The sequence below is a fragment of the Scyliorhinus canicula genome, chromosome 17 (genome assembly GCF_902713615.1).
Source record: "Scyliorhinus canicula chromosome 17, sScyCan1.1, whole genome shotgun sequence".
Lineage (NCBI taxonomy): Eukaryota > Metazoa > Chordata > Chondrichthyes > Carcharhiniformes > Scyliorhinidae > Scyliorhinus > Scyliorhinus canicula.
In genome coordinates, this window is record NC_052162.1 from 44101785 (window position 1) to 44116642 (window position 14858).

General features: G+C 47.2%; 1 protein-coding gene across 5 annotated transcripts; it reads left to right on the forward strand.

The window, feature by feature from the left end:
• Positions 1-991: 991 nt before the first annotated feature.
• On the forward strand, positions 992-9372 carry snrnp35 (small nuclear ribonucleoprotein 35 (U11/U12)). Of its 5 annotated transcripts, none has more exons than XM_038775487.1 (2): positions 992-1059; positions 7655-9372. In XM_038775487.1, the coding sequence occupies exons 1-2, from the start codon at positions 1043-1045 to the stop codon at positions 8442-8444; spliced, it is 807 nt and encodes a 268-aa protein (XP_038631415.1). In that variant the 5' UTR covers positions 992-1042; the 3' UTR covers positions 8445-9372. The 5 variants fall into 5 exon arrangements, with proteins under 5 accessions (XP_038631415.1, XP_038631414.1, XP_038631416.1 ...); XM_038775486.1 differs by having other exon boundaries at positions 1034-1147; XM_038775488.1 differs by lacking the exon at positions 992-1059 and adding an exon at positions 1154-1491.
• Positions 9373-14858: the final 5486 nt, after the last annotated feature.

The following is a 14858-nucleotide window of genomic DNA, read 5'->3' on the forward strand; positions in this document are numbered from 1 at the left end:
AATGCAGCCGGGAAACAAGCAGCTAAACATGCTTGCTATGAGACATTTAGGGCGGAATTCTCCGCTCCCCACGCGGCGTGGGAGAATCGCGGGTCTCCCGACATTTTGTACGTCCCCCTGGCGCCCTCAGCGATTCTTCCCCCCCGGGCTCGGAAAAATCGGCACTCGCCGTTTTTCACGGCGAACGGCGATTTTCCGAGCCTGATGGGCCAAGCGGCTGGCCCTTCACGCCCGTTTCACCATGGCAGCAACCACACCTGGTTGCTGCATTCGTGAAACGGGCGCCAAATACCCGTTTGGGGCATCTAGGGGCCCGATTGGCACGGGAGCACCACCCAAGTGCTCTGGAGGGGACAGGCCAGCGATCGGTGCCCACCGATCGTCGGGCCAGCATCCAAAACAGACGCACTCTCTCCCCTCCGCCGCCCGGCAAGATCAAGCCGCCACGTCTTGCCGGGCGGCTGAGGAGAAAGACGGCCACCGTGCATGCGCGGTTCACACCGTATGCGCGATGAAGTCATCCGCGCATGCGCGGGTTGGAACCGGCAACCTGTGCATGACCTCACAAATATGCCGATTTGCGCGTCATTTCCGGCGTGACGAGATCGCGGCAGGGAAAGACGGAGGCCCGCTCCTAGCCCTAGGTGGGGGTGAATTAGGTGCGGGGAGTGGGACCCGAGGCCGTCGTGAACCTCGGCCAATTTCATGACGGCCATCCCGATTTTTATCGGGAGCGGAACATACCGCCCTTAGTTAAATCGTGCCCAGTCTCAAAGCCATCCAGACTTGAAATATTAGCTCTGTTCTCTCTCCACAGATGCTGTCAGGTCCACTGAGATTTGCCAGCATTCTCTACTTTTGTTTCAGATTTCAGCATCCGCAGTAATTTGCTTTTATATTCGTCAGTTCACTCTCCCTCCATTCCCAGACACCACCACTACCCCCTTCCCAGGACAAGAGAAAGGGAACAAAGCCTCGGCACTGCCATCTGCGGCCGCCCGGAAGTTGAGCAAGCCGGAGCATTAAACTGACAGGACCGGAAATGACCGCTATCCAGAGGTACTGTACCGGGAGTCGAGGCTGAATTTACTCTGAGGATGAAGCGATGATTTATTCATGACTGAATGTCTGTGGTTTCGTCTGGCAGGTCGGCCTGTCTCTCGGGTTAATTTTATTTGTTCTGAGGGGTAATGTCTCGGGTTTTGTTGTGGGATTTCGTGCCGTCCTGCCGCTGTCCGGCCAGCCATGGCGTCTGACTTTGGACAGGGAGAACCCTATTCACTTCTTCCTCCCCTCTAGCGCCCACCCGACTTTGATCCCGCGACCTAATGATCAGCGCAGGAGCCGCGCCTGACCTTGTATTTCCTTCTGCGGCTCAAGTCTGGTGGGATCATTGCACCCAAGGGCAAAAATATATTCGTTGCAATACTGATTCAGTCCATGGGTTGGATTGAGTTCATTGACTTGAGCTGCGATGGGGAGTCGAGGGAGGTAAGTGAGGGTTTCTGCTGGAAAGTGCGTTTCAGATGATGCTCCCAATGTATGAACAGTGTGCAAGCACTCACTGTCCTGGCCAACAGATGAAGAAACCCCATTACAAGATGTTCCGTGATGTGGAGATGCTGGCGTTGGACTGGGGTGAGCACAGTAAGAAGTCTTACAACACCAGGTTAAAGTCCAACAGGTTTGTTTCAAACACGAGCTTTCGGAGCGCAGCTCCTTCCTCAGGTGAATGGAGAGGTATGTTCCAGAAACATATATATAGACAAAGTCAGAGATGCTGGACAATGCTTGGAATGCGAACATTTGCAGGTAATCAAATCATTACAGATCCAGAGATAAGGGGTAATCCCAGGTTAAAGAGGTGTGAATTGTCTCAAGCCAGGACAGTTGGTAGGATTTTGCAAATCCAGGCCAGATGGTGGGGGATGGATGTAATGCGACATGAATCCAAGATCCCTGAGTGCGGCCTCAACAGGGATCTTGGATTCATGTCGCATTACATCCACCCCCCACCATCTGGCCTGGAAGTGCAAAATCCTACCAACTGTCCTGGCTTGAGACAATTCACACCTCTTTAACCTGGGATTACCCCTTATCTCTGGATCTGTAATGATTTGATTACCTGCAAATGCTCGCATTCCAAGCATTGTCCAGCATCTCTGACTTTGTCTATATTTATGTTTCTGGAACATACTCTCCATTCACCTGAGGAAGGAGCTGCGCTCCGAAAGCTTGTGTTTGAAACAAACCTGTTGGACTTTAACCTGGTGTTGTAAGATGTTCCGTGCCTGTGAAACCAGACTCTTGCATACGTCAGAAGCTCCAGGATCAGAGTGCAGAAAGGGGAAACACGAGTTAACATGCAACATCCTTACTAAGATGATATAGATTTGGGAGCAAGAGTAGGCAGTTTGGTCCTTTCTGCCTGCCCTGCAGTTTGATAAAATTATAGTTGATCTGATTGTGGTTTCAACTCCTTTTCCAGTCTGCCACCCACAATAACCATTGACTTCCTTGCTGATCAAAACCCATTTAACTTGGCCATGAATGAATTCAATGACATAGCCTCTAGTCTCTTTTTGGGGAAGAAAATTCCACAGATTAACAACCGTTTGAGAGAGAAAAAATTCTCCTCATGTCTGCTTTAAAAGGGGCCTTTATTCTTAAAATATGTCCCCTGATTCTAGTCTCCCCCATAATGGAAAATGTCTTACCAGTATCCAACTTATCAAGTCTCCTCATGATCTTACAAGGTTCAGTGATGTCACCAATGGGTGCAGGCCAACTTGTTCTTAAAATATGAACAAAAATTTAGACTACCCAATTTTTTTTTCCAATTAAGGGCCAATTTAGAATGGCCAATTCACCTATCCACATCTTTTTGGGTTGTGGAATGAGAGCCACGCAGATACAGGGAGAATGCGGAAACTCCACACAGACAGTGACCCAGGGCCGGGATCGACCCCGGGTCCTCTGTGCTGTAGGGTAGCAGTGCTAACCACTGCACCACCGTGCTGCCCTGGCCTATCTTGTTCAACCTTTCTTCATAAGAAAAACCCTTAATCCCAGGAATGAGTCAAGTGAACCTCTGAACTACTTCAAATGCAATTATATCCGAATTAAGGAGAACAAAAATGTCCATAGTACTCCAGATGTTGTCTCATCAAGACCCTTATTAGCTGTAGTATAACATCCTCACTTTGATATTTCATTCTTGCAATAAATGGCAGCATTCCATTTGCCTCCCTAATCACTTGCTACATACTAACTTTGTAGTTCATGTGCCAGGACATCCAGATCCCTTTGTATCACCCTGAGGCTGTTACCACACCACCACCGTAAACATTTTCACTCCCTCTACCATGAAAGCACAGCGGCAACAATGTGTACCATCCATTAGATGCACTGCAAGAACTGACCAAGGCTCCTTTGACGGCAATTTCAAACTCTCACCTCTTTGAATAAGGTTAGCAAATACGTGCAAACCCTACCATCTGCAAGATTCCCTCAAAGCCACGTACCATTCTGACTTTGAACTATGTTGCTTGGTCAGAATACTGAAACTCCCTTTGTAATGTATTGTGTGCCCTAACATGACATGGGGTGCAGCAATTCAAGAAGAGAATTCTACCACCATCTCGAGGGCAATTAATGCTGCCCTAGCCAGTGACCCCAGACCTTGTAAAGAACTTTTTTTTAAAAAGAGTACTGCAATCTCTTGCCATTTAGAGATAATTCTGTTTCCCTACTTTGCCTGCCAAAGTGGGGAAATTTCCCATTTTTCCACTCCATCTGCCAGATTCCTTCCTACTGACTGAACCTACCCTTTGTGGATTATTATTAACCTCCTCTTGACAACTTACTTCCCCTCGCCCTGTGCTCGCTGACTTACACTGGTTCCCAGTCATGGTTAATTTAGTCTTCTTAAAATTCTCATCCTTGTTTTCAAATTCCTTCATGGCTTCGTGCCTCCCTACCTCTGTTACTCCTCTCAATATCACAACTCGACAAGGTGGCACAGTGGTGAGCGACACGGTGGCACAGTGGTTAACACTGCTGCCTCACAGTTCCAGGAATCTGGGTTCAATTCCGGCATAGGGTGACTGTCAGTGTGGAGTTCACATGCTCTCCCTGTATCTGTGTGCGTTTCCTCCAGGTGCTCCGATTTACACCCACAGTCCAAAAACGTGCAGGTTAGGTGGATTGGCCATGCTAAATTGCCGCTTAGTGTCCAAAGATGCGCAGGTTAGGTAGGGTTATCATGCCTCTTTCAGAGGTTGGTGCAGACTCAATGGGCCGAATGGCATCCTTCTGCATGTAAGAATTCTATGATTCTGTTTTGTCAACAAACATTGCTTTGTTGAACATTCAAAATATGGGGGGAGGTTTGTGATGGTAAGTGAGAAATTGGAGGGAGCCAGTGGTCTTAGTTAATGTTTATGCTCCAATTTGGGACGATTTGGAGTTTGAGGCGAGTATTGGGGAAGATCCCGGACCTGGACTCGCATCGGCTGATTATGGAGGTGTGGGTACTTTAACACGGTCATTGTTCAAGTTCGAGATCGGGGAGGGTGTTGCCGGTGTCTAAGGAGCAGAAGGGGTTTATGGAGTGCATGGATGGAGTGGCCGCATGAAGGTTTGGGAAGCCGAGGGGGAAGAAGCTTTCATATTTCTCGCAGATTGACTTTTATGTGGTGGGTAAGTGGCTGGCGGAAGTGGTGGACCCCGGGGAATTCGGTGATTGTGATCTTGGACCTGCAAGTGCATTGGGTGGACTTGAGAGTGGATCGGGGAAGGGCCAGGGCCCGTAGTGGAGGTTGGATGTGGGGCTGCTGGCGGAGCAGGTGTGAGAGGGTGAGGGCTTCCATCCATGGGTTCGTGGAGGTAACCAACATAGGTGAGGTCTCGACCACAATGCTGTGGGAGACACTCAAGGCAGTGGTCAGTGGGAGTTTATATCAATTCAGGCTCACAGGGAGAAGGAGGAGCGGGCAGAGATGTCAAGGTTGGTGGACGAGATTAAGCGGGTACATAGAAGGTACGCGGAGTCGCCGGAAGCGGGATTGTTGAAGGAGTGGCAGAAGCTCCAGATGGAGTTTGAGTTAGTGTCCACAGGGAAGGCAGTGGGGCAGTTGCGGAGAGCGAGAGGGGCAGTTTAAGAGTACGGAGAGAAGGCTAGCAGGATGTTGGCCCACCAGTTCAGGAAGCAGGAGGCAGCGAGGGAGATTGTCAGGGTGAAGGACGGCAAAGGTAGAGTGGTATTGGATCCGGTAGGGGTGAATGGGGTGTTTGAGGAGTTCTACAGCAGGCTTTATGAATCAGAACCCCCAGCTGAGGGAGAAGGAAAGCAGGATTCCTTGGATGGGCTGGAGGATTGCTGGGAGCTCTCATTGGATTGTTGGAGGTGCTGGAGTGTATAGGGGAAATGCAGACAGGGAACGCTTTGGGCCCAGGCGGCTTCCAGTATTTTTATTCAAAAAATTTGGGTGACCTGGGGCTCCTGCTGGTGAGGACATTTAATGAGGCGAGAGAGAAGGGTGAGCTCCCCCCTACTTTGGTGCAGGCCTCAATATCTCTGATCCTGAAGATATTTAAGGAATTATTGGGACGAGGAGGGCATCCCGATAGTCGTTAAGTGAAAGTGGGAGGAGAAGCTGAGGGGTGAGTTCGAGGTTGGGTTATGGGAGGAAACTTTGAAGAGGGCCTTTCACAACCTTTGTTCTCTCTGGGGGACTGCCATTAGCACTCTTTCCCCATGGTTTCTGTGGCCATTAGCACCCGGTTTCCCTTGGTTTCTGTGGCTATGGCTCATCTTTCATTCTCACCATAGTATAAATACTTCCCAATTTCTCTGTTAGCTTTGACAAAGAGTCATCAGACACGAAACGTTAGCTCTTTTCTCTCCCTACAGATGCTGCCAGACTTGCTGAGCTTTTCCAGCATTTTCTCTTTCGTTATTAATTCGAGGAGGGTGAATGGGTCCTCTTTGTGCGCCAGGTTAAGTCTCATTCAATTTAAGGTAGTCCATCGGGCGCATATGACGGTGGCTAGAAATAGTAGATTCTTTGAGGGGGTGGAGGATAGGTGGGGGCGGCGAATCATGTTCACATGTTTTGGGCCTGCCCAAGTTGCAGGGATATTGATGGGTGTTTGCTGGCATGCTGTCGGAGGTACTGGGGGTGAAAGTGGTCCCGAGTCCAGAATTGGCAGTGTTTGGAGTGTCGTAAGACCCAGGAGTCCAGGGGGTGAGAGAGGCCGAAGTTCTGGCCTTTGCTTCTCTGAAAGCCCGGAGACAGATACCGTTGGGGTGGAGGGACTCTGAGCCCCTGAAACAGGGGATGTGGGTGAGCGACCATGCGGATTTCCTTAGGCTGGAGAAAATTAAATTTGCCTCAAGGGGGTCGATGGAAGCCATTCACTGACTTCTTCCAGGAAGGGGGGGGGGGGGGGGGTGCTGTTAGGGTTAACAAGAAAGAGTGGAGGCAGAGAGGGTGGTGGGGGGTATGGTAGGGAGGGCGGGCTGCGGTTGTTGGCTATTCATTGAGTTATGCTGTGATCTCCTGTTTGTTATCTTTTGATTATCCTTTTTATCTTGATTATGGTTTTATTAAATGTTTATTTATAAATGCGCTAATAAAAATATTTTTAAAAAAAGAACATTCAAAATATGAGGTGTCACTGCATCTTTGGGAATCAATTTCCTCTACAGTTTTTAATAGTTGCCTGTCCTTTTAATATAATATTGGAGATACATTGAGAAATTTTACTGTCAGATTTTGACGCCTGCAATGTTTTGGAACTGGGCGAGCCTATGATTATTGCTGTCGGTTGAGTTGTAATACCATCTAATGCCAGGTATTAATATTGGCAAATTCAAGTAGGGGACATTCAGTAACTGAAAGTTAGTTTGAAATCAAATATACAAAAGAAAATAAAGTTAATAAAAAAATATAATGAGATAATTAAGACCAAATATGTAGCTTGAGTGATTCGGGAACTACAATAAATTTGTTCAATACTTGACCCCATTGTTCAGTCTGGTTCATGTGTTACTAAGTGTAATTCTGCATCCATACTTGCCTGTTTAAATTCTAACAGTTTGTGCAGCCTCATGGTCAGTAATAAATGCAGGAACAACAGTGTGAATTCAAAACAGTCAGTCTAACCATAGCAACCAATGAAAAACAAATTTCAACCTTGTCCTAATGTTCTGTGGTAAACTGAATTGCAGTGGGTAAGGATATCTCAGATTTGGTTTTTGCCCAATTTTAAATGGGCCAATGATTGGATGCTGCAATTGATCATTGCCCTTGGATGAGGGAGGAGAACAAATGGCCATTATTCCCGCTTAATATTTATTGCAGTGATCATCCTGGCTAGACTACATGTCGGTGTCATGAGAAAAAGATTAGCCTGAACTGTGATACTTAAGCCCTGCTTGGATCCAGGTTCATTATCCAGACACATGATTGCTGAGTTAGTACAATACCCTGTGACTACTTCAGCACTGATGCTGCTTGCTGCATTTGTCTCGGCTATTTCTGGGACCCAAGCAGTGAGTGGAGGAGTTGATTGAATGTGGTACTAGTAGTAGTGTTATATTTGTGGTGAAGGAATGAAGGTTTTAATTTAAGATTTGGTTGTGTTTCAGGGCAATGAATGAGCTTTGGACTCCGATTGCAAAGCAGTATAATCCACTAAAAGCTGGAAGCATCGATAGCACGGATGAGGAGCCCCATGACCGAGCTATCTCCAGGGCAATTGCAGCCAAGTATAAACCAAACAAGGGAGTGATAGGAGACCCCCACTTGACACTCTTTATTGCCAGGTTGAATCCCCAGACATCTGAGGAGAAGCTAAAAGACATTTTCTCCAGATTTGGGGACATTCGCAGATTGAGGCTCGTGCGTGACATTGTCACTGGGTTTTCCAAATGCTATGGCTTCATTGAATACAAGGACGAGCGCTCATTATTGAAGGCGCATCGGGACAGCAATAAATTAGTGGTAGACCAGCATGAAATATTTGTGGATTTTGAATTGGAGCGCACTTTGAAAGGTTGGGTCCCACGGAGACTTGGGGGGGGCTTAGGTGGTAAAAAAGAATCTGGTCAGCTACGGTTTGGTGGGCGAGACCGTCCGTTTAGAAGACCTATAAGTCTCCCAGCTCTGAAAGTTGAAATGTATACAGAGGGGCAAGCAGACAAACTGGATAGGTCAAGTTCCAGAGAGCTATCAAGGGATAGCCGGCAGTGGGAGAGAGGTCGTGACTGGGAAAGGCGAAGAGAAAGAGAGGAGAGAGGCGAGGAAAGAGAAAAACGTGAGCGAAATCGGGAACGATACAGAAGCAGGGAAAGAGATCATAAACGACAAAGAGATGAAGATCGATATAAAGAAGAAGATAAAAACCAAAGGAGGAACAAGCATAAAACCAGACGATAGAAGCTGTACAAGAGGCTTACCTTTCATGGAAATGAAAGTAAAAATATCTTGTCAGGCACTATTTAACCAGTCATCTTTCTGGCTTAACAGGAATGTAAAGTCTCTCGTGAATTTTGACTGTGAAAATAATGTTCACAACGTTCTCATAAGCTATTACATATTATTGGGGAGAGAAGATTGTGTTAGTTCTATTAAAGTTCTGTGTTTAAAAACAAAAATACAATAGTAATTTTCCTTAGCAGTTTTCTGCCCTCCTTGCTGGGTACTAGCCACCCTCTAGTATCTTTTAAAAAAATAAATTTGGAGTACCCAATTCATTTTTTCCAGTAAAGAGGCAATTTAACGTGACCAATCCACCTACCATGGTTGTGGGGGCGAAACCCATGCAACACGGGGAGATGCAAACTCCACACGGACAATGACCCAGAGCCAGACTCGAACCTTGGTGCCGTGAGGCAGCAGTGCTAACCACTGTGCAACCGTGTTGCCCTCCCTAGTATCCCTCGTAACTGGCCACTCTTGAAAGACCTGAGCGAGATGGATGATCTGTCCTCACCTAGCATCTACACAGCAGGAACTATGTCCAACAGCTACCTTCACCACCCAATAATCCAAGAGAAGTGAAGCTAATTGTTGAAGGTACCTATCAAGCAGGAAGCATGGACCTTTGTTGTTTATATTGCTCAGTGCTCGATTGTATATCCAGTGAATCATTGTGTGGAAAACAATCATTCTTTTCCGACATATTCATGTAATTCTCACTGAAGCTGCAGGCTTCTGGCTCTAGTATTCACTTAAAATGCTGGTTTTGTTTGACACGCCTACAGATTTTACAGTATTGGTATCTGCCAAATCTGAATGACACGTTTCTGTTTAGCCTGAAGTGAGTGTATATTGTCGTAATTGCAATAAATGGATTTTCTAGTTTTCTTTGTGTAAAGTTGAATATGGGTGGTATTTCCAGGATGTAGGTGACAGAGAAGACTCGATGGGCCAAATGGCCTAATTCTGCTCCTATAATCTTCTGAACACCTCTACCAATCAGTACACTCATGCAGTATAAATTGGTATTCCCTTTACTATTTGTTATTCTTGTAAACTGAGTACACGATGAAAAGCTTCAACATCATGGGCTGGATTCTCCGCAGCCCCGCACCGAAATCACGTTTGGCGTGGGGGCGGAGAATCGACATTCACGCCGAAATCGGGCATTGCGCCGTTCTGGCGATTCTCCATGACCTGAGACTCGGCGATGTCGTGATTTACTCCAAGGCTGGGGGGCCATTGCCAGAGATCCTCCGCTCCTGACTGGCCGAGTTCCCAACGGCGTGGAACTAACATGCTATGACTGGTCGGGACTCTCACGTGGCGGCTGCGAATTCAGTCCTCCGCCATCCGTGGAGGGGCGGGGGGATTGGGCACCGATAGGGGGGCCTTATGGGTGGCCGGAGGAAGAGATCGGGCCGGACGGATCCTCTGGCGCGCAGCCGATCGGATCCTACATCTGCCAGATGCCTCCGCGGTCCGAGTCTGCCATGGCGCTCGGCCCAGCCATTGGAGGCCGCCACTGTGCACATGCGTGGACTCAAAACCGGACGTGTGGAGCCCATATCCGCAGCCAAAGCTGCGTGAAGCACCCTGCCTTTAGCCCCCTGTAGGGCATTGAATCTGCTTGTATTTTATTCGGGGAAATGCGAGTTTTTACGCCGGCGTGGGGACATAGGCTCCCCCCCCTCGTCTTTTTCGGCAACATTCCCATACATCCAACACCCATCAATGGTGGAGTTTGCGGGTTTGGTGAAGTGATAGTAAAGAACTCCTGTAGATATGCACAAGCCAGTCATGGTGTGCTGGTAGTAAAGGGAGTCATCATTCAGGCTGAGATACTGATCACATGGACTGCTTTGTCCTGAATGATAGTTTCCATTCACATAACCCTGACATACCTTCACTCCTCCAATTCTGGCCTCCTGCATGTCCCCTAGTTTTAATCATACCATTGATGGCTATGCTTTCTGCTGCAAAAAACATAGATTAAAAACATAGAATCCCTACAGTGTCGAAGTAGGCCATTCAGCCTATCGAGTCTGCACTGACCCTCCAAAAAAACACATTATTATTGGATGAGAATGGTTTATATAATAGATGAGGTCCAGCTGCTCGTCTTTACAAGTGTGACTGGAGTAATGCCAGATTGCTTGTGCTGAAGTAGAAAAAGTGATGGTCACCATGTGCATAGCAATTCTTTTTGAAAGTTATGTAGTGTTGGTCATTCTGGGTGAGTGTGCTTAACACTCAATTTGGCTCTGTTTCTTTACTTAGCTCTGGAGTCGCCAGGTATAGTTAAGATACCGCCACAAGTTCAAGGTGAAGTTCAAAGCAATAAAACCATACACCAATTAGTAAGTTCAAACAACTGAGTTTATTATAATACAATTAGAATAACTACCCATGCACACGCTAAAAGGATTAAGCTATTCCTACCGCTCAATAAACTAATACTTATCTCGAAGGAACTGCCGGGTCAGGGAACAAGGCCTCTTGCTCCTTGTCTGCAGACTTCAGGTTGGTATAAGTTAAAAGGGGTCAGGAGTGTCTATCTCTGGCAGCGATCGTTACTTGCTGGCGGCTGCTGTCCAAACCGCTCTCTCTCTCCTTCAGGGTCTTCTTGGCAAAAGCTGGTTGAGGTGCTGGTCCACGGAGGAGTGCTGGTCAAGGAGAGAGGAGGGCTGGACGAGAAGACTGAACCATGTGTGGGACCTGTCTTTTATAGGTCCCAGGGATCCGTGCCCCTTTGGGCGGACTCCCTTACCTGCTTGGAATCGATTAGGTCTCTTCCCAATCGATATGTTTGAATCCCCCCCTCCCCCCCCCCCCCCATACTGAGGCTGTTCCTTAGCTACTGGGCGGGCTTTCAGGCTCTTTATTTTCGAACCTTGCTGGTGCCTGAATGTCTGGTATCCTTTACAATGTTGCAGTTGCTTCCCCATTTGTGTCCATTGTCTCTGGAATCGTTCCATTAACATGTAAACCAGGGGTGGGCAAACTACGGCCCGCCAAAGGTATTTCTGCGGCCCTCCAAGCCATTAAAAAAAAAAAAAAAATTTTTTTTTTTTAAAAAAAAAAAAAATTTTTTTAAAAGGTTAATGGGGGGGGGGGGGGGCTGTTGGGTTACTTACTGGTATAGGGTGGATACGTTGACTTGAGTAGGATGATCATTGCTCGGCACAACGTCGAGGGCCGAAGGGCCTGTTCTGTGCTGACCTGTTCTATGTTCTATATGAGGCGCCCAGAATCATAACCGGGTGAAGTAATTATTTTACTTAATATACTATGCGGCCCTTTGTGAATTGTGAATTTCTGAATGTGGCCCTTGCATGGAAAAGTTTGCCCACCCCTGATGTAAACTATCCCGGAGATTGCCTCATTAGTATGCGGAATGTTCGTTTCGGTGTTGTCTGCTTTCTTAGCAGACAGAATCCACACCTGCTAGGTGCAGCCTGCTGGCACTGCAAACATTGTCCATTTTATCCTATATGCTTTGCGTTCCTCCATTTTGTACTCAGGGAATGGCCAACTTCGGTGGCTACACTTCCTCATTGTGATCCTCATGAGAAATCATGAAGGATCACCTAACCATGGTGTCTTTGGGTCCCCTGACCTCAGCGAGTTCCATTGCTTCTATCTTTCCTCAACTATGGCAAAAAACTTTTAACTAACAGTTTCTGATTGGCGCTATATCAAAGGGGACATGTATTACCAATTTGAATCGGGAACCTCTAACTATCTCAATAAACTATTCTCATCTCACATTTAAAACATTCTATAACATTCTAAACCCTTATTCATTGAACAGCATCTTTACATTTTGTTTTCTGACTCGGCAGTCGAGCGCAGAACATTATAATACATCCGCAATAATCTTTATTTACAGATCGTATCAAAATTAAATCCTTTATTATACATCAAGGGGTTGGGGGGATTGGTGGAATCCGAAAATGGGGGATTGTACTCTGTACACTGTTGAGGCCCGTGAGCGGTGGGCTCTCCTTCTCCATTTCCTCATCCTGAGGGTCTGGACTATGATACATAGGATTGCAATCACCAAAAGTGATCTATTACATATGACAAGGAGTACCATGTCAGAAATTTGGTACACCAGGTCAGGGTACTGTTACCATTGACTGGGCTGGGGGTGGTCTGGGTTTGGGAGAAGTTAGCAAACGTACTGTGGGAAAGGGGGTCCGCGTCAACGCGCAACCACACATATGCCACAATAGCTAAAACCATAGCAATTCGAGTGCTCTTCATCTTCTCTTCTCTTCTGGGATCTTGCTGTGTTGTTGCCTCGGTTCATTTCCTGAACGTCCGAAAGCTAAGGGGATCAAGCATATTATCTGTTAGTGTTCAGCTTAATATCTTGAGTTTAAAGTATATCTGTCCTCCTGTTTCAATTTTCCCTTTATCATGGTCACCTCCATGTGACTCCCTCATTTTTTTTTTTCAAAAACGGATTTAGGACCAGACATATACTTATCTTAAACCAGTGCGAGCCGTCTCGCAGAGTGTTGAAATTTACCATCCCTAATGTTCTTGGATGTAAATAGCATATGGAGTGGCGGCCGAAGGGCTACCTTAAACAAAAATGAAACCAAGGTTTGGAAATAAAAGGTCTAATGAGATGCGTATGGGCCGCGACGGGTAAGAGTTGTATGGGATCCCCGGGTAGGGCGTGCTGTGCTGTACCCGAGCTTAGCTGACCAAAAGGGGGGTCCTCAGACAAGGCGGGTCCTCAATGCCGTTTCTCCACTGCCTGAGCAACCTGAAATGAACGGGCAAGAATGTAGTCGTAGTGGAATTGCAGCCTCTATTCCCAGAATAGAGGGGCACCTAAACAAAAAGAGCAGCCAAGATGCTCCAACATCTGTAAACAGAAGACAAGTCGTGAACATTGTCGGTGCAGCAGAGGACATTTCAACTGAGTGAAGTTCTCAGAAATATCGGCGGACAAACTATGTGCATGTGAGGTGGTCACAAGCTTTTCAGCTGAAAAGTAAGTGGCCAATCTCCAAATCAAACATTTAACATACAAACAAACAAACATACGTGCAGGTTCCATCAGTGGTGGCGTGGGGCTGTGAAAAGCTGTTTAAATTTAAACACTGAACATTTAACAAACATATACAAACAAACATGCAACAAATATCATACAGGTTCCATCAGAAAGAAGGATACCGTAAATTACATTTGGCTGGGGGTGTAACTAGCATATGGAGTCAGTGCAGTGTGACCGAAGAAGGGAGGAAGGAGAGAAACAAAAATGAATTGGCATTGCTGAGGTATCCCTGCCATGAGAAGTGGTGGGTAAGAGCTCATAGTTTGCATGGGGCAGCTGGGACCTTGTAGCTGCTGTGGGTGGTGTTCTCTTTCATATCTGGGGGCGGGTCTAGCTGGTGGTGGGGGTTTCTTGCAATCTCAAGCGAAGTGTCCTGGCTGCCTACAGTTGTAACATGACCCCTGAGGCACATAAGGCGGATTGTGTATTGTTCCCCGAGTGGGGGGTCGGGGCTGTTGGTTTCGTTGCTGCTTCGGGGGGCTTATTGTGTTGCTGTTTCGGGGGGCTTGACATTCTCGAGCGTAATGTCCTAACTGTCCACAGTTAAAACATTCCTGTGACTAGGTCTGCTGTGGGCTGTTCCTTCCCTCATTTACACATGCGGGGTTTTGATGTGTTTTAACTGGATGCATGTCTGCATCTACCTGCTCTTCCTCGGGATTTATAAATGCTGTTTTATTGTGGACGGATTGCTGCCAAGCGCGGGACAATCTTTTCAAGACCCATTTTTCATTATGGGCTTCTTCTGAGGGGTCATAACTGCTGCTGACATTCTGTCCTGCATCTGTGGCGTGGGAGATTATGGTGCGGGTCCATTTAACCATATTATCGCGGGTTAAGTGAGCGCGGTCTAAATCGCCAATAACGGCAGTGAAATGAATCCACAGCCTTCCTGCGAATGCTGTGGGATGCTCTGTCCTCTTCTGCCTACACTTATTTAGGCCTTCGACTGGGTCTCCTCTGTTGTACCCTATCGCATCTAGAATAGATGTATGCATTTCCTCTAGTGTGCCTCCTCCAACGTTCTGTGGGTCGGGGAGGGCTGCAACTACTGAGGAGTCTAAATTCAACACTGTGAGCTTTACTTGCTCTCGCTCATCCAGGCCGTACATGGTAGCCTGTTGCTTCACTTTCGCGAAAAATTGGTGGGGGTCTGCAGTGGGGAGGAACGGGGTGATTTTCTCACGTGTCCCTTAGTTGTGTTACAGTTAAGGGGGTGGTGTAGGTGACCTCGGGTGCGCCTTCTGTGGTTGCCTTTCTTTGGGTGGTGACTGGGTTCATAGGTATGGGTGCTATCG

Bases quoted from the DNA above. Each gene is read 5' to 3' on its own strand.
- snrnp35 (XM_038775485.1), top strand. From the start codon at position 5,915: ATGCTGCCAGACTTGCTGAGCTTTTCCAGCATTTTCTCTTTCGTTATT. The intron at 6,001-7,654 runs GTTAAGTCTCAT...GTTGTGTTTCAG, and splicing joins GGGTCCTCTTTGTGCGCCAG to GGCAATGAATGAGCTTTGGA.